Genomic DNA, 27354 nt, shown 5'->3' on the forward strand with positions numbered 1-27354 from the left:
CATAATAGAATACCACGGACCAAGTGGCTAAAACAAAAGAAATTAATTTTCTCACAGTTCTTGAGGCTAAAAGCCCAAGATCAAGGTGCCAGCAGACTTTCTGGAGAGAACTCTCTTGGTTTGCAGGCAGGACTGCCTTCTCACTGTGTCCCACATGGCCTTTCCTCTGTATACACCTGCACAGAGAGAGAGAGTAATCTCTGGTGTCTCTTCCTTTTTCTTTTTCTTTTTCTTTTTTTTTTTTTTTTTCACAAGAACACTACTCCTATTGAATTAGCTTCCTACCCTTATGACTTCACTTAACCTTCACTTAATCTTACTTCCTTAAAGGCCCTATCTCCAAATACAGTCACACTACGGACTAGAACTTCAGCATATGAATTTTAGGGGGACACAATTCAGTCCATAACATGCTCCTTTTTCAATCATATCAGTGGCTTCTCATTGCTCTAAAGGTACAGCTGTGCAGTTAAAATAGCAATACTCATGTGGTCTGGGCCCTACTTATCGCCACTTTTTATCTCATAGCATGTTTCTCCTCCCTCTCCATGCTTTAGTCACATTGGCTTTTCATTTTCTCAGGTGTGCTAGGATCTCTGCTTCCTCAGAGCCTTTGCACATGCTGTAGCTTCTGCCCTAAATGTTTTCTCCCTTCCTGTCCCTTTGCCTGGTACATCTCTATCCATTAGGTCTCAGCTCAATTATCTGTTTTTCGTGGAAGACTTTCCCAATCTTCCTTGTATTTCACCATTCCCCTGTTATATTCCCTCATAGCTCCATGTACCTCTTTTTAATGGCATTTATTATAATTTTGCCTTTATATTTTGTTCAAGATTCTTTGGTTAATGCTTGTCTTTTCCATTAGATGATAAATTCCATGAGAACATAGCTATATCATTTTTGGCTTATTATTGCATCCCTAATGCCTTCTACAGTGTCTGGAACATATCTGACACTCAAACAACATTTTCTGAATGAGTAGGTAAGAGGTTAGTCATGTAGAGATGGTTCAAACAAGGAACTTGTTCCTTCAAACAAGGAACTTGAACTCATAAAGAATATATAGCATGGCAATTGAGGATTTGGGGTGGTGGAATGAAATAAGATATATGTTTAAAAGTAAAAGATACGTGTTAAAAAGAATTGTTTGCCTGTACTGTGTATTGTGTATTACGTGTTAGAAAGAATCAATGTTGGAAACAATGTTTGAATGGTTGTAGCAGATACCTAAACGGGAAATAAAGGCTTGAATTAAATTTGTGTTAGTTCCTGGTTTTTTTGAGACTTTTTCAGTGTAAATCAAGTTGAATCTCAGTTTTCTCTACTGCTGGTTTGGGATTTGACTTTCATGGCCTGGTTAGTGAATTATCCTTGTTCAGCTGTTTTCCATCTTCCAATATGTGCTGTTCTTATTTTATTTCCTGTTTTTGTTGACTTATTATTTTTTTTACATCCCTTTACTGTAGTTTTAGTGGAGTTTTGGGAGAGAGCAAAATTATAGGCATATTTTTAATATACTACTTTACCTTGGAACTCCCTCTGTTTATTATGAAAACTCTTTATTGTTTATTGCAATAAAATTGCCTTTCACATTGGCCGAGATTTTTGTTAAGTGACAATATCAAATGATTGCAAAACTGAGGATGAAAGGGTGGGAGCAAAAATCGGTACAATATTTCTGGATAACACTGTTTCTCCAAAGGCTTAAAATGTACATACTTTTTGAACTAATATTTCCAACTCTAAGAATTCACCTACGGAAATGATTTAGCTTTACGATTGTTCACTGCAATGTTGTTTATGATAATAAAAAATTGTGGGGCACCTGGGTGGCTCAGTCAGTTAAGCATCCCACTTTGGCTCAGGTCATGATCTCAACGTTTGTGAGTTTGAGTCCTGTATCTGGCTCTGTGCTGAGAGCTCAGAGACTGCAGCCTACTTCGGATTCTGTCTCCCTCTCTCTCTGCCCCTCCCTCTTTCCCCTCCTCCTCCCCCCATCTCAAAAATAAACATTAAAAAAAAAAAAAATCAGGGGTGCCTGGGTGGCTCAGTCAGTTAAGTGTCTGACTCTCCGTTCCGTTCCAGCCCAGATCATGATCTCACCGTTTCGTGACATGGGGCTCTGTGCTGACGGTGTGGAGCCTGCTTGGGATTCTCTCTCTCTCTCTCTCTCTCTCTCTCTCTCTCCCTCTCCCTCTCCCTCTCTCCCTCTCTCTCTGTGCCTCCCCCAACCCCCTCTCTCTCAAAAATAAATAAAAATTTTTTTACATATTTAAAATATTGTCCAACCACAAATAAACTGTATAATTTCACAAATCATATATGTAGTTGTTAAAAATTATATTGTTGAAGCAAGTTTCTTACACAGCACTACTCCAGAGAGTACACAATACATGGTCATTTGCCAAGAGATATGCGAACCCTTAGAACAAATTTAGCTCGTGTTTCTCTAGCACTAATTTTACTAGTGATTTGGGAGTGTGGAGGGGCTACTAGTGATCCATCCCATGGTCCTCTGTCCCTTTCTTCCTTGATAACAAAACTCTGATTTGTAGCAAGGGATGTCGCTGCTGAGAATAAAAGATTACATTTCCCTGTCTCTGTGGTAACTGGGGGTGGCCTAAGGGCTAAACACAAACCTATACGAAGTCAATGGAGTTGTGAGAGACTTCTAGAAAGGCTACCTTGATGGAGTTGACTGTATGGGGATGAGGAGAGGAGACGAGCATTTCGCTCCTTTCTTTACTTAAAGGCCTCTGCTCGTTTACAAAAAAATTATAAATACATATTTAAAATTATTATTAAAGTAAAAATTAATACAAATATTGAAATATCTAATTCAACTTGAGGGGTGTAGGGAGAGGAGAAAAGGAATGGGATATGGGAGGGCAGTTGATTTGCTTCTATGAGAATCTTGATAGGCAACGCTAATTTTCCTCTATCATGAAATCCAACTTGAAAGGCTGGCAAGGCTCATAAACTGCTTGCGAGACTCCTTTCGGTGTTTCGTATAATTGTAACTTTTCTAGATAAAATAAGAGCAGGTGTGGGGTTACTTCACTTTGTAGAACCCAAAATGCAGGCTCTCCTCCTCCCAAATTTGCCGCGGATCTCATATGCGGGATTTAGACTCTATGACGTGGATTTCTCACTGTGCCTCCTCTCTGTGCCATCAGAAAACCTTACCTGAGCCTTGGACAGAGATGGCCGGCTTACGTGTTTAGAATTTGCCGCAGAAAAGCCTTGACCTCTAGGACAGACAGACGCTCGCTGGGTACCAATCCGGTGAGTCGAGCCAGGCACCGCCCCTCTGCGAAGCCAATAGCTCGGGACGGAAGCAGTAGAGGCGGGGCCAGCCCTGCAGGCACCGTTGTGATTGGCACGCCGGCTCCCGCAGCCTGAGAGGTTGCCCCGAAGACTAGCCGGAGAACCCGGGGCGAGTGCGGATCTACAAAGTTTGTCAGCTCCGGGGCGCCGTAGTGGCTTTTACCCCAGCGGGGTGGGCTGGGCTGTGTGGCTGGAGCTCGGCTCAGTTTTGGACATCCTGATGGCCGCGGTGTTTCTAGTAACGCTGTATGAGTATTCGCCGCTTTTCTACATTGCGGTGGTCTTTACCTGCTTCATCGTGACCACTGGCCTGGTATTGGGATGGTAAGTGCCCCGTAGTTAGAAACAAGGAACACAGGGGCGGACCGCTGGGGCGTGGGGTCGCCGAGAGCAGCGGGCGGGGGGCGGGGGCGAGCATCGGAGGCGGGGCGGGGGTGCTGTGGGGCTGGGGCGCCTGTGGCTGTGGGGGAGCTGGTGTCGAGAACTCCTACTGGCTGTTGGAGGAAAACTAGGTGCGGGGCGCACCTGCATCGCTGCTGTGCATCACAGTGCCGTCCCTGTCGCTGCAGGCATCTGGGGGTGGTGCCGGATTGAGGTATTTTACCCAGCTTTGTGTCTAGCAGTTCGTGAGGGCCTCGTCTTGGTGTTGGGATAGAGTGCTTGTCCAGCAGGCTTCTGTCCCGGATTGGGGCCTACTGTGTGCCCAGAGTGAAGTCAGTCACCTGCGCTACAGTGCGCCGACGTGGACAGTAAACACAGTTGATTGTTGTTCTGACCAGAACTGAGCACTTGGCCTCAGATCTTTCAGCGTAACTCTGAACTCTGTTACCGTTTGAGAATTTAATGGTCTCTAGATAAACTCCACGCCATTTGGAGTAATATTTAGTCGAAAGAGTTATGAAGTCACAATTTTAGAGATAGAAAAGACCTTTGAGATAAGTTATATTAACGCGTGGGGACAGTTTACCCATTGGAGACAAGGAGAATAGACTGTTAGATAATCCCTGAGCCGTTCTTCTAGCTCAGAGATTCTAAAATTTCTCTCTTGAGGAGGTGCCATTGTATCATGTTTAGAGAAGCCTTATGAATACAGCTAGTTGAAACCATCTTTCTAATTCATCCACTGAGGAGAGAAACATGGGCCAGATTTTGAAGAATAAGTATTTTGAGAAACAAATGGAGTTAAATGTTTATGGTAGAGAATAGAATGCATTTCAGAGATACAACATGAGCAGAGGGGCAGAGGAAATGTGTTATTGAATAGCTCAGCCTGTGTAAAATGAGTTTTAAAATAACCTGTGGTCACATATATGGGATTACTGTACAGACAGGAAACAAGCCCCCTTCCCTTTTTTAACATTTATTTATTTTTGAGAGACAGAGTGCGAGTGGGGGAGGGACAGACAGCGAGGGAGACCCAGAATCTGAAGCAGGTTCCAGGCTCTGAGCTATCAGCACAGAGCCTGATGTGGGGCTCGAACCCACAAACCGTGAGATCATGACCTGAGCCAAAGTCAGATGCTAAACCAACTGAGCCACCCAGGCACCCCGGAAACAAGCCCTTTTTAGTTTCTGAAACTATATGCCATCTTTCAAAACTAAGCACAGTTTTAACATTTCCATACTGTTTCCCACTCTGCCAGCAGTAGAGCACAAAATTCCTTGTTTGTGGTAGGAGAAGACTAAGACGAGTCTTAACACAATGTGTTATTCTTGGTTCATCAAATTTTATTGCTATTTATTGTTCATTTCAAGAAAGTTTGTAATTGGATTTACAACTTGGTTGCCCAAGTGAGAAAAGCAGTCTTTACACAGGATTTCTTAATGACTATAGTGTTAGTATTATTCCCTTAAAGAAATGTAATTTTCTTCCATTAAATGTAATTTTCTTCCAATAGGTATCTAGTTGATCATTGCATTATATCCTTAAATTTTAATTTTCAGTAGGCCAACTAGTTAGATATCTTAGATATCTATCTATAGTATTGGGAAGAGAAAAATGAATGAGGGCCGTATTGATAATGACAGTGGCATCTGTGGGTAAAGGTAATCAGGAACTTCATGTTTATAGTGGTTAAGAAACAGACTTTGGAGTCAGACGGGCCTAGATTCAAATTCTGGCTCTGCCCAGTTTTAAGATTTGTTTTGAGAACTTAATGATTGCCTAACCACTCCACTGAGGTATGACTTTGGAAGGGTAGAAGGCCAGGTAATTGTAGAATTTTTGGAAGTCTGGGCTATGCATTGCTGAGGCCACAAGACCATGTAAGTGCCAGTCACTTTCATTCTGATTTGGACCTAACCAGTTATCTTGAGTCTTGGTTCCCTGTACCTTGGTTAGCTTTGCCCATGTAGATCAACTTTTTACTAGTGTTTATTTGCTAACCTAAGCCAAGGCAACAGATTCATTGAGCAGAAACAAAGAAAACCATTTAGATATCACAAAAGCAGCTTTCCAATAGTACCCCAGAACGAAGGTAAACTCATTAAACCACTGTGCTTTTCACCCGTTATTTCTTTTTAAAGTTTATTTATTTATTTTGAGAGAGACAGAGAGTACATCTGGGGGAGGGTCACAGAGAGAGGGGGAGAGAGAATCCCAAGCAGGCTCTGCACTGTCAGCACAGAGCCTGATGTGGGGCTTGAATCCACAAAGCCGTCAGATCATGACCTGAGCCGAAACCAAGAGTCGGATGCTTAACCAACAGAGCCACCCAGGCGCCCTCCCCCGTGTCATTTTTTTTAACCTCCCCAAATATAATCCCTGTTGGTCTTGTGTCTTCGCTGTAATGGCTGTTATCTCAATACTACTCTGATTTTCTTTCCCACTGCTTCTTTCTATTGTTCTCCTTGTCTGCTTGCACTGTGTGAGAGTGGAGAAAAAACAGGAACATCTGACTATTGGGATCCCAATAGCAATGGCCAAAAATCATGCCACTGAGAGTATGGTATTTCTATTTAACTCGGTGGTGGTTTCTGTGAGCTCTAGTAGCTTATTAGGCGCTTGCTATTTGCCAGGCACTGTACAGAAAGGAGACCAAAATGCCATACCTCCTTTAACAGTTTCAAATAACGAGGGACCCCGACGCTGCAGCTGCTCCCTGTTTCCTCTTGACTACAGGTCATGAAGCTTTTGTCCCTCAGCTTTGTTGCACCTCTTTATATTCTGTTATGTGAATCTGGGACAGAACCTCTAAACCACATTTCTTCTTTGCTGGCTGGCTGCCAAGCAGGCTTTGCCAGCAGGGGAGGGAGAATGGAAGGCTAGAGGACACCAGGCCTTGCTGCTTCCTGTGTGACTCTTTTTCTTGTCTGTCTCACCACAGAGATAGTGCCTCACTCTGCCATTAACAGTTGGTCCCAGTGTTTTCAGTTTATAGTTTTGCACTCTCTTAGAACCGCCTATCACACCCCTTCAAAGATACCAATACCTTTCCTGAGATCTGAGCCCCAGCTCCATGGGGGTCCTTCTCCAAACTTCTAAGCTGTAGTAACTCTCCTCTATTACTGTTCTAGGAGTGATAGCTTCTTCCTACTGGTACTACTTCTATGATAGTCACTGTCCCCTTTTTGCTTTTACAGTTCTTCAATATCTGGTTAACAATTCTTCATATTAAATTCTCTCTGTTAGGGGTGCCTGGGTGACTTAGTTGGCTAAGCATCCAACTCTTGATTTTGGGTCAGGTCATGATCTCACAGTTTGTGGGTTCGAGCTCCGCGTCGGGCTCCACGCTGACAGTGCAGAGCCTGCTTGAGATTCTCTCTCTCTCTCTCTCTCTCTCTCTCTCAAAATAAATAAGTAAACTTAAAAAAAAATTCTCCCTGTTAAAATAACTGCTGTGCTTTTGGTCTCCTGATTGGACTTACAAAAGATATTAATAAAGAAATTGTTACTAAGATTGGGATCCTGGGGGAGAACCTCTCAAAGATGGGCTTCAGAGATTGCTTTGGTCGTGTCTTTAGCTCTTTGTCAATGGGATAAAAGGCCCTAGTAATGCATGGCATGTATTGGCATCACAGTTCATTAAATGACTATTTTTGGTTGATTGTGATAAAATGATTTCTGACGTTAAGTGCTTTGGGGACCTAGTGGCTAAAGTACTTTTTGACTACAAGGACTGAGGGATAGTTAGGTGGTTGTCTGAGACCACTGGAGCCCTTACAGAAAGAAAATGACAAGCTAAGATCTTAAAACACCCAGGTCAAGTCTTAGAGTCCAGAATCAGAGATTCTGTGGTTCTAAAGCACTTTATTTCATATAGCCCCAGAACTAAACATTGAGCATAGTTTTAATTGCGCTGGGAATAGAATTAGGGGTGGGGGGCGGGGAACAGAAGATCCCAAGCAGGCTCCATGCTGACAGCAGCAAGCCTGATGTAGGGCTCGATCTCACCAACCGTGAGATCATGACCTGAACCGAAGTCCGATGCTCAACTGACTGAGCCACCCAGGCACCCCTGAAATGCCATTTCTAACACTTTTGTGTTTTCCTCTAGATGGTTCCAAGAAAATTCTTTCCAACGCAAGTGTATTTGGCACCCTAAGCAAATACGAACTAAAGTCATAGCCTTTTCCTAAGGAGGAATGTGGGCTCATTTAGGACACTGAGTGGAAAAAAGTAGAGCCCTTAGACTTAGACTGGAGACATCTAAATTGACTTGGATAAAGCTGAGAATCTTGAAACCCCAGTCATTCTGACTCTCCCTTGTTGGAAGCAGCCTGCTTTCCATGTGTGAGAAAATTGGCCTTCCCTTGCTTGAAGGTCCTGTAATAACCTTGCATAGGGTAATTGCTTTGCAAAGGATGTCTTTACTCAGACCTATCTCTGTAACCTATTGCTATGAGGCCTAGATCTCTTCATGCTCCAAAGGACAGGGACAAAATATAACCTGGTTGGAAAGAGCCTAGCCTCGAAAAGAATTGCACAATTTTACTAATTTGTATCATTGGGAAGGAGGAGTATGTGTGAGAACAGATTGTAAATAGGTTAGGCCAGGGAGGAGAAACTGTAACACTAAATCAGATAAAATTTATTGATCTGGCTTTGTTCTCAAGAAATTCTGAATCTAAAGTATTAACTCAGATTTGGTTGACTAAAATTTGGACTCAGTGGTGGCCTATTTATAATAAGGTTAAGATGGATAAAACTTTCCTGTCATAATGAGGAAAGAATCTGAAGGCTTAGGAAAATAGGAATATTGGACTGGATTTAATATGTGCAACTTGCACACCCACCCACCTCTTGTATCCTTCAAGAGTGCACAGAAGATAGACTTTTCATGAAAGCACTGAGAAATAAATTTCCAAGAGGAGACTTGTATCCTTGAAAATTTCTGTTCTTTGTAGTCTGTTTATGATAGTGGGAGCTCCTGATGTGAGGTCCAGGGGCACCTCACAGGAGTCAGGATTGACTTGTGTTCCATAATGGGTAATGGAGGACAAAGTGGAGATTGTTTTGGCCCACAAGGATCTTTGGCAGTGACTAATGGCTTACAGTGCCTCTAGGAATAAAACAGATGGGTAGCCTACTAAATGCTACATGAACTACATAGGAAAAACTTCATGTCTGGAGCAGGAAACCTGACTTGGGTCACAACAGTGGAGAGTTACCACCTTTCACCCAGTTTATAGATATAAGCCAGTCCATAGACCTGGAGCCTCTAATTAAAGGGGAGATCAGGTCCCCTTGAGGAAGGACCCCATATCCTTCAGTGCTTCCTCAAGGACATAACTGTAAATCATCTGCCAGATCTTCCTTAGAGGTTGTTCTTTCTCAACTGCAAACATGCTCTTCTGTACTCTGTTTGGTGATACTGGGGCTGGGACTTTGCAAACTGCATTTCTCTTGTGCTAGTTTGCCCCCGATTAGGGTCTGCCAATAGGTGATGCTAGAAAGAAACTGGAAGGCTAGAAGAGGAAGAAAGGACTTCCTCTTAACAGTTTGCTTCCTTTTCCTGGTCTGTGTTCCTGCAGCACTCGCCGTTATCCTGGCGGTGGCAGCTGGCCTGAGAACCAGCAGTTTATTTACAATTTACAGTTTTTCCTCGTACCTAGAACTAGCCTTATCGTACACCTCCAGAGATAACAGTACCAGCTGGCCAGCACTCCCACCACCAGTCTGCATGCCACCTCTGGGGGGGTCCCTTATCCAAGTTTCTAAACGGCATTAATCCCCATTCTTCCCTTTGTTTCCCCAGTCCGAGGAGGGCAAACTGCTTCTTGCTAGGATACCTCAGTGTATCCTAGTGTTTCAGTCTTCAGTACTTGAACAGTTCTTTATATTAGTATTAAATTCTTTATGTTTAAATAGCAGATGTGGCTTCCAGTTCCTGCCAGCCCTGCCTGATACACTGACCTTGACCATTTCTCATCCCACTTGTCAAATGCAGTAGGTTGTGTGTGTGTGAGGAGGTTGGTGATGAGGCCCACATTCCTCCTTAGGAAAAGGCTATGACTTTAGTTCGTATTTGCTTAGGGTACCAAATACACTTGCGTTGGAAAGAATTTTCTTGAAACCATCTAGAGGAAAACACAAAACTGTTAGAAATGGCATTTCAGGGGTGCCTGGGTGGCTCAGTCGGTTGAGCATCGGACTTTGGTTCAGGTCATGATCTCACAGTTGGTGAGATCGAGCCCTACATCAGGCTTGCTGCTGTCAGCACGGAGCCTGCTTGGGATCTTCTGTCCCCCCCCCCCCACTCACATGCTCTCAAAAATAAATAAACAAGTAACAAAAAAAGTACTTAGAAATGGCATTTCAAACCTTCGTAGGGCCTTAAGATCACTTGTTCTAATCCTTCATTTTACAAATAAAGGCACAGAATTTCAGAGATTGTGTCACTTTCCCAAAGTCTTATCGTTAGCACAGTGGTTCCCTCAGAGACAAACATCCTCCCCCCACCAAGGGCTTCCCCATGAATGGTCTTTATATCCTGACCTAGTGTCGGCATCCAGCTAGCTATGTGAGACCGTCTTTGGGAGACCACCGGGAGAGAAGCCCTGCCCAGCCCAAGTTAACAACTGCCTGTCAGTTTTCTGATTGGCTTGAGAACTCAAGGCTGAATGGGTGATCAAAACTGTTTACAACCGAGCCTAAAATTTTAGCTTCAAAGTAAACTTTATTTACGAGGGGCTCCCTGAGACTCCAGACACAAAGAAAGGAGGTCCAGTCTACCAGTTCAGCCTCTGGTGAGAAGCTTTGGAAGTGTGTGTGGGGTAAGACATTAATTATATAGGCAGTATGAAAAATGTGGTCAGAATTGAAAGTCCACAGATCATTGCTGTGCTGGAAGTTTAAACAATATGAAGAAGTGCAACAAACAACTTAGAAATGGGAAAAACCAGAAGTATAGAAAAATCCAGGAGGAATAAGTATAAAAATGTAACAGTAAAGGAAAGAGAATGGAAAATTCTCCATACGGAAAAAAGGGGGACTAGGTTTATATAAAAGAAAGTAATGTTTAGAAACATTTATTTAGTTGGTATTCCATTACTAACAGTTGCCAAAATGACTTTGAGTGGAAAAAGATAAAGATGAAATTTGATTGGAAGGAAAATTGATCAGTTTTCTATTTTATTATTCCTTGTAATGTCATATCAGATACACGATCTGATACACAGGGCATCAGTGCCTTTATTCAAGTTTTGGACTACAAATGTGGAAAAGCCCAGATGTTAGGATGGTGGCCAAAAACACATCACTGGGTCTGTTTATCAGTATTTTACAGAACTGTTTGTCAGCAGCAATTATGGATTACTATTTGACCACTCTCCAATTTTTAACTTCACTCCAGGTCATTTCTGCATATCGGCTTTTGAGTAATGCGTTAAAGATAGAAATATTGGTCACATCAAACAGAAACTATGAAAGTTATGGATTTTTGTGCAAAAATGAGCAAGTTCACACTGAGTCAAGTATGTGAAAAAGTTTACTAGGCTGAAAGTTCAACATGAGTCACCAGTGTGTCAGCTGCCCAAAAAACAGCTTTCGTGATCTTAGTCTACATTAAACATAATGTTTAGGACAAAAGGTGTGGTCAGTCTGTGACATCACTCTATTACACAGTGAAGTCTACCCTCTCTCTTCTCAAGCCTTGTTTCCCCCAAAGCATAAGGATATTGGGGGAACAGGACTGGTGAAGTCAAAATGGACACAGAGCCTTGCTTCAGCATTGGCTGCTCTAGCCATGGTTCACTAAGTCCTTTGGGAGGACAGGAATACAAAAATGTCCGAGATCATAATTCAGAAACGTAGCAGTGTTCGGACATAATTCAGATAAGGCAGTAATGAAAAGCCAAAGAGCAAAAGCATTAACCTTAAAGGAAAAGGTTAATAACTGTGTTAAAATTAAGAACTCTGTTCATCAAAAGAGACCTAGTATGAATGTGAAAAGGCAAGATGTAGAAAGGGCGAAGATATATGCAACAAAGGGCTCATATTCAAGACATATAAAGAGTTTCTATAAATAAGAAAATCAGTCATCTGAGAAATAGAAATGAAAACCATAATGCAATGCCACCATACACCTACCAGGATGTTCATAATGTTTTGGCAAGGATTTGGAGCAAGGGGAGCACTCATTCACTGCTGGTGAATATACATAAAACAATTGGTAGCATTATCCATTGAAGTTGAAGAAGCACAGATCTTATGACTGAGAAATACAATTCCCAGCATGTGTAGACCTACTAGAAATGCATCTAAGTGTATGTGGACCAAGCACCTTGTATGAAAATGTTCACATAGGGGCACCCAGGTGGTTCAGTCGGTTAAGCGTCTGACTTCAGCCCAGGTCATGATCTCACGGTTCATGAGTTCGAGCCCCACATCAGGCTCTGTGCTGACAGCTCAGAGCTTGAAGCCTGCTTTGGATTCTGTGTCTCCCTCTTTCTCTGCCCCTCTCTAGCGCACGCTCTCATTCTCTCTCTGTCAAAAATAAATAAACTTAAAAAAAAAAATGTTCACTTAGGCATTATTCATAATGGCCGATATGTGAGGACAACTTAAATGTCCATTAAGAGTAGAATGAGTAAGCAAGTTATAGCACATTTACTATGCAGAATACTATACAGCCGCAAAATGCACTAAGTATAGCTACAAGGATGAATCTTCAGGCATAATGTTGTAAAATAGTAAAAAAAAAAGTATACACAGCACACTTCCACTTACATGACAATTCAAAAACAAGTATTCTAAATTAAAATAATGGAAGTCAAGATAGTGGAGAGGGAAGGGGTAGTGCTTGGGAGGGGACACAAGAAACTTTCCGAGGATATCGTTTGGGTTCTTTTTTTTTTTTTTTTTTTTTTAATGTCTATTTATTTTGAGAGAGAGAGAATGTGAGCATGCGTGGGGGAGGAGCAGAGAGAGAGGACAACAGAGAATCCCAACAGGCTTCGCACTGTCAGTGCAGAGCCAGACATGCAGCTCTATCCCACAAACTGTGAGATCATGACCTGAGCTGAAATCAAGAGTCAGACACTCAACTGATTGAGTCACTCAGGTGCCCCTATTGTTTGGATTCTTAACCTAAATACCAATTGCTTTCTAATTCATTGAACTATGTTTTGTGTGTTTTTCTGTGTGCATGATATCCTTCATGGTAAAAAGGTTATGTAAGATAAAAAGGCCCAGGGTTTAGCATCTTTCATAATACTGATTTTAAAAAATGTATATAAGTCAAGTCAAGGACTTTAGGGTATTAGAAAATGCAGACCCAAGATTAAGCATGAGGCAGAGAAATAAAAAATCAAGGGAGATGAATTTCTTTTAATAATAGGTGTGCTTTGGCAGCTCTTGATAGGATGCTGGGCCAAGCAGCCTTGGATAAGCATGTTTAAAAAGAAACACTTTACATCTCAAATTACTTGTTCCATTCTGAAGTATTTACAAAGCCACAGAACAGATACGGCATATCTTCCTCCAACATTGATTTTATGTAAAGATTTGGACAAATAATATTTTTATATTAAAACCAGATATATCATGGACTAAAAGGAGAGGAATTCCATGCTCACAATAGATTGCTTCCAGATTTTTCTCCAAATCCCTGCTTTTTGGGTTTCTGGACCCTAAACCTTTAAGATTTTTTAATTGAAATTTTTAGGTACAGCATGATAAAGTACCCGAAATATAATTCTTGAACCACAGTAGCACGGAACACAATGAGCTCTGGATTCTAGTTTTTACTGCTGGTAGTGTGGGTATAAGGAGTAGTCAGGGAGTGTGGGTAAAGAAAAAAAAGGTGGGGGGTAGGTGACGGGGGGGATAAAAATGATGAAGGGGCCAGGGAATATAATGAGGAGTATAGAATGGTGTTTTCTTCCTTTGTTTTTCACTCCAAGGGATGAAAGAAAGAAGAGGAAGGTGTCATCTTATGGCTCTCATAAGAAGGTTATATCTCGGGTCCTAACATTTCACATTCCCGACTTAACCTCTAAAAGGCACTGGGCCAGGAGTGCCTGGGTGGCTTAGTTGGTTAAGTGTCCAACTCTGGATCTCAGCTAAAAGCACGGGGTCAGGGCGCCTGGGTGGCGCAGTCGGTTAAGCGTCCGACTTCAGCCAGGTCACGATCTCGCGGTCCGTGAGTTCGAGCCCCGCATCAGGCTCTGGGCTGATGGCTCAGAGCCTGGAGCCTGCTTCCGATTCTGTGTCTCCCTCTCTCTCTGCCCCTCCCCCGTTCATGCTCTGTCTCTCTCTGTCCCAAAAATAAATAAACGTTGAAAAAAAAAATTAAAAAAAAATAAAAGCACGGGGCCAATGTTGAGTAGTGGAGTGGACTCAGAGCCTATGGGGTAACTGATTCTGAGGTTCAAAAAGGATAAATTGCTGGATTTGTTGTTTCTCTCTTGCTCTCCTGCCAACTCCGAAGTCTACTCCATCATCAACATTATCATTGCTTAGCATGCCAAACCCTGTTATAAATGTTTCCAGAAGGGAAGACGGTTACACCGAATTGAGTGATTGCTTAAGGACACATGGCTGTAAAGTGTCTTGTTTTTTATTTTAGGAGGAAAGCAGTTTTTCATTAAGTACAATGTTAGCTCTACATATTTATGGCTGCCGTTTATTGGGTTAAGTTCCTTTACATTCCTAGTTTGCTCACAGTTTTTATCAGGAATAGACTTTAGATTTTAGCAAGTGCTTTTCCTGCAGGTTTTGAAATAATCATATGGTTTTTCTTGCTTAGTCTGTTAATGTGGTAAATTATATGAAATTTTTAATGTGATATTAAGACATCACTGGGTCATGATGTATTAGCCTTTTAATATATTGTTGGATTTCATTTGTTAACATTTTGTTAGGAAGTTTTGCATCTGTGTTCCTGAATGATAACACATCTGTAGTTTTCTTGTTTGTCTCTGTCCCTTCTCTGCAGACTGCATGAATTTATCCTTCACCTCACTGATGTTTGGGAGGGAGGGGTTGTCCAGCCTTTTTTTTTTTCCTCTCTGTGTTTCATATTGGATCCTTTCTGTTGCTATGTCTTCAAATATACTGATGTAATGTTCAGTTAGCTATTAAGCCTGTCCAATATATTTTTTATCTCAAATGTTGTATTTTTCCTCTTCAGAAATGGACTTAGGTCTTTGTAAGTATTTTCCATGTCTCCATATAATATTCTCAATCTTTACTTACTTTTTTGAAAATATGGAATATTGTTATAACAATCATTTTGATGTTCTTGTCTACTGATTCTAGTATTCATATCATTTCTGGGGTCTATTTCTTTTGATTAGTTTCCTCATTATGGGTCACATTTTCTTCTTTGCATCGCTGTTGATTTTTTATTGGATGCTAAACATTGTGAATTTTACTTTATAGGTGTGGGATGTTTTTGTATTCATATAAATATTCTTGAGTTATGTTTTGGGACACAATTAATTTACACAGTTTGATCTCTTAGAGGCTTGCTTTTCAGCTTTTTTAGGCAGGACCAGACGAGCCTTATCTAACTGTTCTATAAAATGAAATTCATCTGGAGTGTAACTTTATTCCATGTGTTACTTTTATTGGTTTTCCCTTGGCATTAGATTTATTCACGTGTTTTGAAACTTTGGTTTGCGACCTAAATTTTAGTAGAAGTTTTTCCCCCTCCCTTTGTCATCACCTTTGCTGTTTAACCATCTCACAATTGCCTTCAACCAGATTCCTAGATGCCCCTAGTCAGGCACCAGGTCTTATAATGACATATTGATATTGATATTGGCCTAACTCAGCTTCTAGATTCAAGTTATGAACCTAGCTCTGGCTCTTGCCTTGAGTGGACAACCTATAAGGTCCTCTTACTGTGTGAAGGCTTACTTGCCACAGCCTGCTGCCAGACTCAGGACCCATCAAACCATGGCGTCAGCCTTACTCATTACCTTATATTTCTTTCCTTTTTCAGAGCCATAAAGATTTGTCCTTGAACCCAACTAAGTCTCTTTTTACAACATTTTATTATTAAAATTTTCAAATATACAGAAAACTTGAAAAAATTACAAAATGAACATACATATGCCCATCGCTTAGGTTCTACAATCAACACTTTGCTGTCAAGTCTTCATTACTTATTTGTAATCTTATTTCTCGATCACTTCAAAGTAAGTTGTTACTCTTCCTGTAAATACTGAAGTATTGCATATTATTAGCTAGAGCTCAATGTTTGTTTTTGTTGGTAGTTCCCTTTTTTTCTTTTGAGGTATATTTACACGCAATGAAATGTATAAATCTTCAGTGTTCTAAAACACATCATCTATACAACTCAAACCTCTATCAAGATATACAACATTGCCATCACCAGGGAAAGTTTCCTGATGCCCTTTCCTGGTTAGTCCATACACTTCCCCCCCCCACCCCCCCACCTCCCCCCCGCTCCACCCCCACAAGCAACCACTGCCCTGTTTTTTTATTTCTGCCATAGATTAGTTTTGCCTGCTCTAGAATTTTATACTGTGGAATCATATAACACGTACTCCTTTGTGTGAGGCTTCTTTTGCTCAGCATGTTGTTTTTGAGATTTATCCATGTGGCTGTAGCAATAATTTACTCCTTTTCATTGCTGAGTACTACCATTCCTTTGTTTAAACTCACCACAGTTTGTTTACTCATTTCAGTGGGGTCTCTTTGATTTCTCTGTTTATTTTTTATCTATCACTGTTAAGTGTCTGGAGAGAAGAGAGAGCATCAAAGTATGTATTTAACTGTGCCATTTTAACTAAAGTCCTCCGGCTTATGTGTATTCATATATATATATTTTTTTAATTGAGTAAACTTAGCTGCCTTCTAGTTTTATGAGGGATTGAGTGTAGTCCCTTTCATTTTCCTTCTAATCCGTTTAATATTCATTGTCGCATTTTTATATGAAATTTGAAAGTAGAAAATATGTTATATAAATGAAGTGCTGTATTTGGTATTTAAAGGTTCTCTTGTCCCATTAATTATATCAAATAGTCTGCATATTAAATATGAATTTGTTTTTTGTGTTATATAAAAAGTTCAATAATTCTTATGTTTTTGCTGTTATATTTGGTACAATTATCTATAATGACTGTACTACTTTGTTATCAACAATGTTAACAATAGAACTCTTTGTCTTCAAGAGTATGTCGATTCAGCCAGCTGAACAATATATTGCAATTATGTATGGGACCTCTAATCCCTCAATTCTAGATTGATTCTGTGATATAATATAGATTGAATAACCTAATCTCTTTTGTGATGCTTGTGTTAAAAGGGATAACTAATAAAGCACAACATACTTCACATAGAACAAAGTTTCAACATTTGCTAGAATTATATATTATTTTATTTTTATTTTTCTTCAGGTTTGGCTGGGATGTTCCAGTAATCCTGAGAAATTCAGAAGAGACCCAGTTCAACACAAGAGTTTTCAAAAAGCAAATGAGACAAGTCAAGAATCCTTTTGGCTTAGAGATCACTAATCCATCTTCAGCTTCAATTACAAGTTGGTGACTATTTTCCAGAGACTTTTTTTTCTTTCTGTGCCCCTTTCTCAGCACTTTAATTTTCTTTCTTTATTGCTTTCTCTTCTTTGGACTTAACAAGTATTTATTGAACATCTGTTTTGTTCTGGGAGCTATACTACGTACTACGGATACAGAGACTAATTATTCACAAAACTTGCTCCTCGGGAACTTATCAACTAGCAAACCAGAGGCAAATATTTGTGTAAGAAGAATTAAGTATCACAGATGTTAATAAGAGAAGTCTGGCATTTTCATGGGTCTTGAGTGCAGTGAGAAATGTACGGATGGTGTAGTGTGAGCACAGTTAACGTAAGGTTGCTAACCTTCTGAAGAACAACTTTTTAATCTGAAATAATGGTATTTTGGGTATAAGTTATTTTGGTATAAAATGTTATTTTGAGAGATGGTAATAAGATGATAGTCGTTTGTTTCTGTGCTTTTTGGAAAAGTAAACTGCAAGACTATCTAGGAACCACTAGAGTGAAAGATAGAGGGAAAGAAAAGAAAAAGAAAACAAAAGAAGGGGGTGGGAGGGAGGAAGGAAAGAGAGAGAAAGAAAGAGACAGGGAGGAAGGAAAGAGGAGAAAGAGAGGGAGGAAAGAGGGGAGGAAGGAAAGAAGAAATGGTTAAGTTTGCTGAGGTGGGGAGGCAGGCATAAAGAAAAGCCTCATAAAGAATGTGCTGGGTCTCTGTCTTCTTTTTCTTTTCTTTTCTTTTTTTCTTTCTTTCTTTCTTTTTTTTTTTTTTTTGAGTAGACTCTTGAAAGGTAAGTAGGTGTTTATCTCATGGGGTTGGGAGAAATTCTAAGTAGAGAAGAAGCATGAACAAAGCACTGAGACAGAAACAGAGAAACAATAAGTAGTTTGTTATGGAGAAAACATAGGGTGGGACAGGTAAGAGAGAAGAGTGGAGGAAGACTCAGGTTCTTTGCAGGGGCCCTCCATAGACAGATCCTATTACCAGGATAAAGAGTACGGGAGGAACAGCAGGTTTTGGAAGAAAGGTAATGAGTTCAGGTTTGAACTTCTGGACTTTGAAGTGCTTTTGTAGCAGTTAAGTAGAGATGGGTGGGCAGTTCCAGGTACAGTTCCCATAACTCTACAAAGATTTCCAGGCTGAGGCCCTATCACCTTTTACACTTGCTCACATTTCAGGTATCTTAAAAACAAACAACCCCAACCTGTCTCAGCTTTTTACCCTATTGGATCTACTGTCCCCTTTCTCTCCCTTCACAGCCAGCCTTCTCAAAAGCGAATTGCACTTGCCTTCTTCCCTTAGCCTGCTTCACTTTCCACAGATGTGATTTTTGCCTGTATCCCTCCATTGAAATGGCTTTCCCCAAGGTCACTGATGACCACTTCTGCTCCCCGACCCTGCCCTCCTGCCCCCGCAGTCAGAAAATCCAGTGGACACTTTGTAGGCCTGAGTTAGCACTATCTCTGCAGTTTCACGGAGTTGACCAGTCCTTCCTTCTTGATACCCTGCTCCCTTGGCTTCTGTGACCCTTCTGCATAGCCGTCTTCCTGTCTATAACTTCCAAAATCACTTGTCGAAAAGCAGCGTACTTAGTAAATAGGGATTATCAACCTTAAGTAAATATTGATTTATAATGAAAAAGTACAAAGTTTCTTATTCTTCCTTAGCTATAAGTACTATACTATTAGCCTATGAATTGGAGAGAACTAAGGACCTCTTTTTTTTTTTTTTTTTTTAATCCTCTAATGGTGGATAAAGGGTTTGTTCTGACATTTTTCACTTGGGAAAACCATGTTTAAGATATGACACAGGTAGATAAATAAATACATAAATTAGAAAAAGGGGTGCCTGGGTGGTTCAGTCAGTTAAGCGTCTGACTCTTGATTTTGCCTCAGGTAGTGATCTCACAGTCGTGAGATCAGCCCCATGTCAGGCTCCACACTGGGCATGAAGCCTGCTTAAGATTCTTTCCCTCTCCCTCTGCTCCTACCCCACTCACATGTGTGCTCTCTCTTTCTCTCTCTCTCTCAAAAAAAAAAAAAAAAAAAGGTATGACAGAGAAAATTAACCTGTTTAGAAAATATGACTAATTAAAATGTACCAAACAGTTGTAGTTCAGGGGTGCCTGGGTGGCTCAGTTGGTTAAGCCTCCCGACTCTTGGTTTTGGCTCGGGTCATGATCTCACGGTTTGTGGGCTCAAGCCCTGTGTTGGGCTCTGTGCTGACAGTGTGGAGCCTTCTTGGGACTCTGTTTCCCCCTCTCTGCCCCTCCCCTGCTCTCTCTCAAAATAAACAAACCCATAAAAATAAATAAATAAGAACAGTGGTAGTTCAAACAGTGGTAGTTTGGTGACCTCTGACCTCTGTGGCCAGGCACTTGGACCTGCTCCAGTGTCACATCTGGGCCTTGAGCAGGACTCCCGATATAAAAAGCTACCAGTACAAAGCCGTCCTTCCTGCCACACAGTTCCACAAGCCTGGAAACGCTGAAAAAGTAAGAACTGATTAATTGTGACCAAGCAAACACACTTGTGAGCTGGGAAGTGTGAGGAAATCCGTCAATTTTCCTTTCAGCAGAAATAGTTCCCCTGTAAATGTTAGAAGCAAATGAAAAGATATCCAGTGAGTAGAAGACCTGTCAGCCACTAACCAACAATACCATTACCAAAGTACACAAAAAATTTTTTCGATGTGTGGGTTTATAGCTTGCTTCTTGACGTATTTTAATTTTTAAAATACCAGTGCCTATCATTGATTGTCTTTCTTCTATGGGGAAATAAGGAGAGGGATTTTGGTGGGAATTAAATTCGGCAGAATAGAATTCATTTGTTTAAACTGTAGAACAGTGGATATCATTAAAGGTGTCTAACCAGGATATTAAAATAATATTCTGGGCAATATTTGTGACATTTTAAAAGGTTATTTCATCAGATGTGTAGATAGTTTAAAAATCCAGGTCCTTGGGGCACCTGGGTGGCTCAGTTGGTTGAACATCCAACTTCGGCTCAGGTCATGATCTCAGGGTTCGTGGGTTCAAGCCCTGCATCGGGGTTTATGCTGACAGGGAGGAGACTGCTTTGGGTTCTCTGTCTCCCTCTCTCTCTGCCCCTCCCTGGCTTGTGCTCTCTCTGTCTCCAAAATAAATAAACATTAAAAAAAAAATACAGGTCCTTTTTCACCACTGTCCCCAAAGTGCTGGGCATGTAGGGGAGGGAAAAGGGCTATCTGGAGACCTGATTTACTTGAAAATGAATGAGAATCAGTTTTGGTTTTTTTTTTTTTAATTTTTTTTTTTCAACGTTTATTTATTTTGGGGACAGAGAAAGACAAGAGCATGAATGGGGGAGGGGCAGAGAGAGGGAGACACAGAATCAGAAACAGGCCTCAGGCTCTGAGCCATCAGCCCAGAGCCTGACGCGGGGCTCGAACTCACAGACCGCGAGATCGTGACCTGGCTGAAGTAGGACGCTTAACCGACTGCGCCACCCAGGCGCCCCGAGAATCAGTTTTAATCTTAGTCATTTGGCTCTCTTTACTATGGGTGGGTTGCTGGGATTTCTTTTGTTGGTACGTGGTGATACTATGTTTGGATTTATGATGTTTCCGTGTCCCCAGTTTAAAAGGTTTTATGGATATGTTGGTTGAGTTGAATTCATTTGGGCCAGAAATTCTCCTGTCCCTTTGTAACAGCTTCCTTATTTTGGCTTATTTACCCTGGTGACACTTAACAAAGGTGAAAGGGTAGATAAAATGACAAACATTGCATTTTGGGAGGAATTTGTGAACCTCTATTCTCTGCAACATAAAATTTCCATCTCCCAGTACTCCAGATTTATTACCCTCATGCGTGATCACCTTGTACGTTAGTTCTTTCTCAGGGTTTCTCCTCAAGAAAGTTTGTGGCTTTTCTGCTGTATTGTTTCTCCTTTTTTTAATGGCTCAACTCATTGACCATAGTCATTGTTTTTTGCAGTTTTTTGCAAGGCTGTCTCTTATGCTGGGCTTTATTTGGCTGTTACAGCTAGGCAGGTTAGGGCAGGCTGAGAGAAATCACCCCCCTTTCGGTTAGTTTAGATTCTGAATTTTCTGCTTTAAGGCCGTGTTCCAAGTCTGCTATTGCTGTTGATCTGACATGGCATTGTGTTTGCACTGAATTTTAGAAGACTAAGAAAATGTAAGAATGAGACTGTCTGCAGAACAAGTGGGAAAAACTAAAGGGAGAACAGCTTTGCCCCGGGGGGATTTGAACTGACATCAGTTAGTGTAAATCAAAACATTATCTTCTCAGTCTGTGTCCTAGACAAGTTTAGGAAAGATTGTGGAGAGTAGAATTTATAGATTCTATTCTTCTTTCTCACAAACTTATAATATTAATTTCAGAGACATACTCTGTTGAATCTGCTTAGTATCCAGTTGTCACTGGTCTCTGACACTCTCCCCATTTTAGTCAAGTCTTTTATGCAGTTCTGAATCTCTGGAACTCCCAATTCTTTTTACACAGCAAATAAACTGGGTAGTTTTACATGTTTTAGAACTTATCCTCCCATGGTTCTTTGTTAGTGTAAGCACACACATGGGTATGGATGTCCCCTCCTGTGACATAAACAGTACTATGCTATAAACTTACCTCCACCTTGCTTTTTTCGCTTAACAATATATTCTGAAGATCATTCCACAGTAGAATATACAGATATTTTGCTATGCTTCAATTCTTTTTTAAGAGCTGCAAAGTACTTCATTATAGAGCATTCTATATTTTATTCATTTAATCCCCTATCAATGGACATTTGGGTGGATTCCTGCATTTTGATACAACTGATGCTCCGTACATACAATTTTTCACATTTTTGCCAAGAATGTTAAATCATTTTCTGGGTTCCTTTTTTCTCTTTTTTTATTTTCTTTTATATGCCTTTTCTATTTTTTCCTTCCTTATCTACTTCATCTTTTTTTTCCTTACTTTATGTGGTTCTGTGGTAACATAAAGAAAAGGATGTATGATTTTTAATGTATATATTAACTTCAAACATGTACATTTTATGTAAAATAGTATAAATGGTATATACTGATATGTTTTATTATAATATGTAAATTAATATGATGTATATTAAATTTAACATATAAATATATATTTAAATGTGTATTGTGGAGTGGTTTTTTTTCAGCTATTTAATAGCTAATTGAAAAATAATAGCTAATTAAATTTCCCATTTTTTTTAAGTTTATTTATTTATTTTGAAAGAGAGAAAGAGAATCCCAAGCAGGCTCCAACACTCAGTGCAGAGCCCAACATGGGGCTCAGTCTCACAACCATGAGGTCATGACCTGAGCCAAAATCAAGAGTCTGACACTTAACTGACTGAGGCACCCAGGCACCGCAAAATTTCCCATTCTTGAATTAATACCCGATGACTTTGAAATCAAATTCTGTTCTAATTACCTATGCAAAGTTCCTGCCAATTAAAATTTTTGCCTAACTGTGATTAGAAATGATACTATGTCATTGCTAGTATGCATACCCCCAATCTGAAACTCTATGTACATACTACTGATTACTGAGCAGAAAAGTGAAAAACTCAATATTTGGCATCCTGTAGAACATCTTCTTAGGTTTGTGTATATCCTTCCAACACATACTCTTGATCACCTTTTAAAAAACACGTAATGGGGCACCTGGGTGGCTCAGTTGGTTGAGAGTCCGACTTAGGCTCAGGTCATGATCTCATGGTTCATGAGTTCAAGCCCCACATCGGGCTCACTGCTGTCAGCCTGTCAGTGCAGACAGAGCCTGCTTTGAATCCTCTGTACCCTCTCTCTGCCCCTCCCCAGCTTGTGCTCTCCCCAAAATAAATAAATATTAAAAATAAATAAATAAAAAAGTATCTAAAAAAATTACACAACGTATCAATCAGAATTCCTATTAGCATATATGCTGCCGAAGTGAGCACAAGAATTCCTATTAGCAAGCAACAGAAATGACCTCAATAAAAGGATACTGGGTCTCTGACAGAATTGCCAGTAGGTTTGGAGAGCCAGAATCAGAGACCAAGGCTATTCAGCCAAGAACAGTGCTCCAAACCATGTACTTTAAAAAAAAAAAAAAAATTTAATGTTTATTTATTTTTGAGAGAGAGAGAGAGAGGGAGAGAGAGAGAGAGAGAGAGAGAGAGAGAGAGAGAGAGAATACGAGTGGGGGAGGGGCAGAGAGAGAGAGGGAGACACAGAATCCGAAGCAGGCTCCAGGCTCTGAGCTGTCAGTACAGAGCCGACATGGGGCTCAAACTCACGAACCGCGAGATCGTGACCTGAAACGAAGTCGGACGCTTAACCCGACTGAGCCACCCAGGTGCCCTTCGAACCGTGTACTTTTGATCTAGTAAGTCCAGTGCCACCGAGCACCAGATACCGCACTTTCCACTAACAGCTGTAGAAGACACTAGATATTGCTGCCCTTGAACTTGATACTGCTGCAACTGCCATAAGCAAGGGAAAAAATCATACAGGTGGCACACAGTAAGTCCTATGTAAGTGTTTAATAAATAGGTAAAATGATATAATTTGTAAGTCTGCTTATAATTTACTTTTTCCACTTAATCAGGTTTACTCAAATTGTAATTTTTTTTTATGCTGAAAGCAAATAAATGAATGAGGACGTTGCTATTAAGCTCTTCATGTTTTGGAATCCCCATTCTTTCCCTAGGATATTTTGCATATCACATGGGACATTAACTGTATGACAAGAACATATATTAATGTTGTCAGTATGTATATTAATATTAGTAAGGCTTGATTTCTCTTTAATATTTTTTCCTACTGCAGTGGTCATCTTGTGGACCCCATGAGTTAGGTGTGTCCACTTTCAGAGACTGCTCTGCTCTGAAGGTTGTATATATCCACTTTTGGAGACAGCACTACTGTTTCTTGTCATTAGGATTATATATGCTGTTAAGAGTGGTAGGTTACCAATAGTGAATGATATTTCAGTTTTTAAGATGTATGTGAGAGAAGTCTTTAAGTCACATACTCAAAATGAACTTGATAATTTCTAAGTATAAATGTGTAAATAATAAAGAGTTTACTGATGGTGCTTCAAAATTGTGTAGATGTGGAAGTTTTTATATCACTTGTTTAGGGGCCAGTTCCTTAATTCACAGGCACATACCCTTTAATGAGTTCCTTTTATGACAGACATCACCTTGGCCAGCATCCAAAAGGAAGCTTTTGTTATTCACTGTGTACCATTGTATTAGAAATTACATTAGGTAATTTTCTTCTCTGTCTTCTTTTCTTCTTTGTGTTCTACAGCTGGCATAACTTTGACAACAGATTGCCTTGAAGATAGCCTCCTTACATGCTATTGGGGGTGCAGTGTTCAAAAATTCTATGAAGCTCTACAGAAGCACTTTTATTGCTTCCGAATAAGCACTCCCCAAGCACTGGAAGATGCTCTGTATAGTGAATATCTTTATCAAGAACAGTATTTGTATCCTTTTATCTGATATATCCATTGACAAATGAAAATTTTATTTTATTTTTTTTAATTTTATTAAAAAAATTTTTTTTAACCTTTATTTATTTTTGAAAGAGACCGAGTGTGAGTGGGGGAGGGGCAGAGAGAGAGGGAGACACAGAATCTGAAGGAGGCTCCAGGCTCCGAGCTGTCAGCACAGAGCCAGATGCCGGGCTCAAACTCACAAACTGTGATATCATGACCTGAGCCGAAGTCCGATGCTTAACCGACAGAGCCACCCAGGCACCTCGACAAATGAAAATTTTAGACATTAGACTTTTTATGGATAAAATAAATTATTTGCTAAGTTACTGTTACCTTTGGTGTATTACTGTATTTTTGGTTACAGTGGCAATTTACCTTTACATTTTCAAAAAGTATTAAAAAGGACAGCAAAGAAGAAATATATTGCCAGTTACCAAGAGATACTAAAATTGAAGACTTTGGTTCTGTGCCCAGATCTCGCTATCCATTGGTAGCACTGTTGACCCTAGCTGATGAGGATGACCGAGAAATTTATGATATTGTAAGTAATTTTAAAATTCTGGAAAAATTACTTCGAGTGATTTGGATGATAGGTAATAATTATTTGGCAAATAAAAAAAAGTTTTCTTGTAATTCTTGAGGACATACATTTGGCCCAGATATGTTTTTCTTGAAAAAGGAATCCATGGGAAATACAGTTGTATGATTTTTATACATATAACAGCTCCTTCGGAGTATGACTTTTTTTTCTCCATATGTTACAAGAATATGATATTATTTAAAAAACAAAAGGTATATTGTAGATGGCTAGATTTTGGGAAGCATGTTTATTCTTAACATTTTTAACACTCAGTAAATAAGCATTGGAATCATCTGCAGTGCTCAATTTTAAGAGTGTTCCCTCTTTTCTTTACATGCTTACAGTCACCTTGTTTCTGTCTTAGCCCCTGCCACATCTGCATCCTCTATGTGTTTGGTTCCTATATTTTCAGTAATCTCCACTTCTCATTATGTGCCAATTATTTCTTTAGTCTGGTAGTTTGTCCCTATTAGGAAGATAAAATCATCTTAGAGATCTAAGAGGACCTGAGCCCTGACATTCCTCTAAGTATAGTAGAGGCTTATACATGAAGTAAACTTTTGGTGAAATCCTTTCATGGTAAGAATGCCCTTATACACAATTTACTACTTTTCTGAAATGCATGATACAGATATGTTTATTAATAAAGATATGGTAACATTTTATGATGCTTTCTAAAGTACACAATATATTCGCTAACATTAACTCATTTACTTCTTCCAACAACCTTGTGTGTTAGGACCAATATTCTTTTTATAAAGACTGAAATAGAGTCTGAAGAAAAATCTCAGTCATTCAGGAAGAGATGGAAGCAGGGCTTGATGTAATAAGCCTTTGTAGTCCTGTGCCAAGTGCCTTTAAAAAAAATTTTTTTAAGGAATATCTCCTCGAAACAAGTGTACATTTTCTTGCATTTGGAAGGTGCAGACCCTTATTGAGAAATCTAGACCCTGCTCATACAGTTTGGGTTTTTACAAGTTGAAGTTCCATTGAACCGAAGTCAGTTTGGTTTTTCTAAACTAGTCATACTAATAGTGGTGTGTTTCCAGAACCTAATAATACACTGCACGGAACACAGTAGGTACTCACTAAACTTGATGAGTGGTGGTGGGGGGGGGGGGGGAATACCATACCAAGCAATGTTGGTGAACCTCATGGAGCTTGACAGCAGGTCAGTTGACTGTGCACGAGGAGTGAGGAGTGCATAGGAGAGATCCTCTGGTTTCCACCCCTTCCTGCCCTTCACCCCCAGCCCCCCACCCCTTTCCAGTTGAAGGTAAATAAGAACTGTCAGGTTGGTGTTTCATATTTCCAGCCTCTGTTCTTTATCCTGCCCACCCCAGCAAGGTAACCCTTCCATCACCACTGTGCCTTCCATGTCTTCTCTGCTCCCCTACTTCCTTCCACTCATTCAGAACAGATAGGGTCAGATCTGTCACCTTCCTCCCAGCTTCTCCTTTTGGTTTCTTTTCCCCTCACTGAGGGGAAAACCTTGAGAACCTATCTGTTTAAGGTATTCGGTGCCTTCTTCGTTTTCTAACTTTCTTCCTCGGTCTAGACAGAGGAGAGTGTGTATGTGTTAAAATGTATATAACATAAAACTTACTGTTTTAATCACTTTCCAGTGTACGGTCAATGGCATTATAAACAGGGAAAGATTTGCTATCAGGTCCCTGATCCAACTGGAATGAAACCTATGTGGCCCAGCTGTACATGTGGGAAGCTCATTCCCACAGGGGAGCCGGTGTCTGGCCGTCAAGGGTTAATAGGCATTTTCTTTTTACTTTTGTTTATTTTTTCAATGTTTATTTATTTATTTTGAGAGAGAGACAGTGCGAGCAGGGGAGGGACAGAGAAAGAATCCCAAGCGGGCTCTGCACTGTCAGTGCAGACTCTGATATGGGGCTTGAACTCATAAATCATGAGATAATGACCTGAGCTCAAATCAAGAGTCAAACCCTTAACCAAGTGAACCACCCAGGTGCCCCACTTTTCCTTTTAAAGT

General features: G+C 40.3%; 1 protein-coding gene across 3 annotated transcripts in view; it reads left to right on the plus strand.

Moving 5' to 3' along the window:
• The first annotated feature begins 3217 nt into the window (after positions 1–3217).
• The window catches only part of CGRRF1 (cell growth regulator with ring finger domain 1), a 29850-nt gene continuing 5713 nt past the window's right edge, over positions 3218–27354 (plus strand). The window contains exons 1-5 of one of the 3 annotated variants that reach the window (XM_047861900.1): positions 3545–3651; positions 15717–15912; positions 17137–17276; positions 24580–24757; positions 25163–25310. In XM_047861900.1, the coding sequence (XP_047717856.1) occupies positions 17213–17276; positions 24580–24757; positions 25163–25310 (390 nt within the window). In that variant the 5' untranslated portion in view covers positions 3545–3651; positions 15717–15912; positions 17137–17212. Of the gene's footprint in view, positions 3652–3829; positions 3923–15716; positions 15913–17136; positions 17277–24579; positions 24758–25162; positions 25311–27354 lie in introns of those variants that run through there. The other 2 variants (XM_047861899.1, XM_047861901.1) reach the window with 2 other exon arrangements.

This window comes from Prionailurus viverrinus, chromosome B3, assembly GCF_022837055.1.
Source record: "Prionailurus viverrinus isolate Anna chromosome B3, UM_Priviv_1.0, whole genome shotgun sequence".
NCBI classification, from domain to species: domain Eukaryota; kingdom Metazoa; phylum Chordata; class Mammalia; order Carnivora; family Felidae; genus Prionailurus; species Prionailurus viverrinus.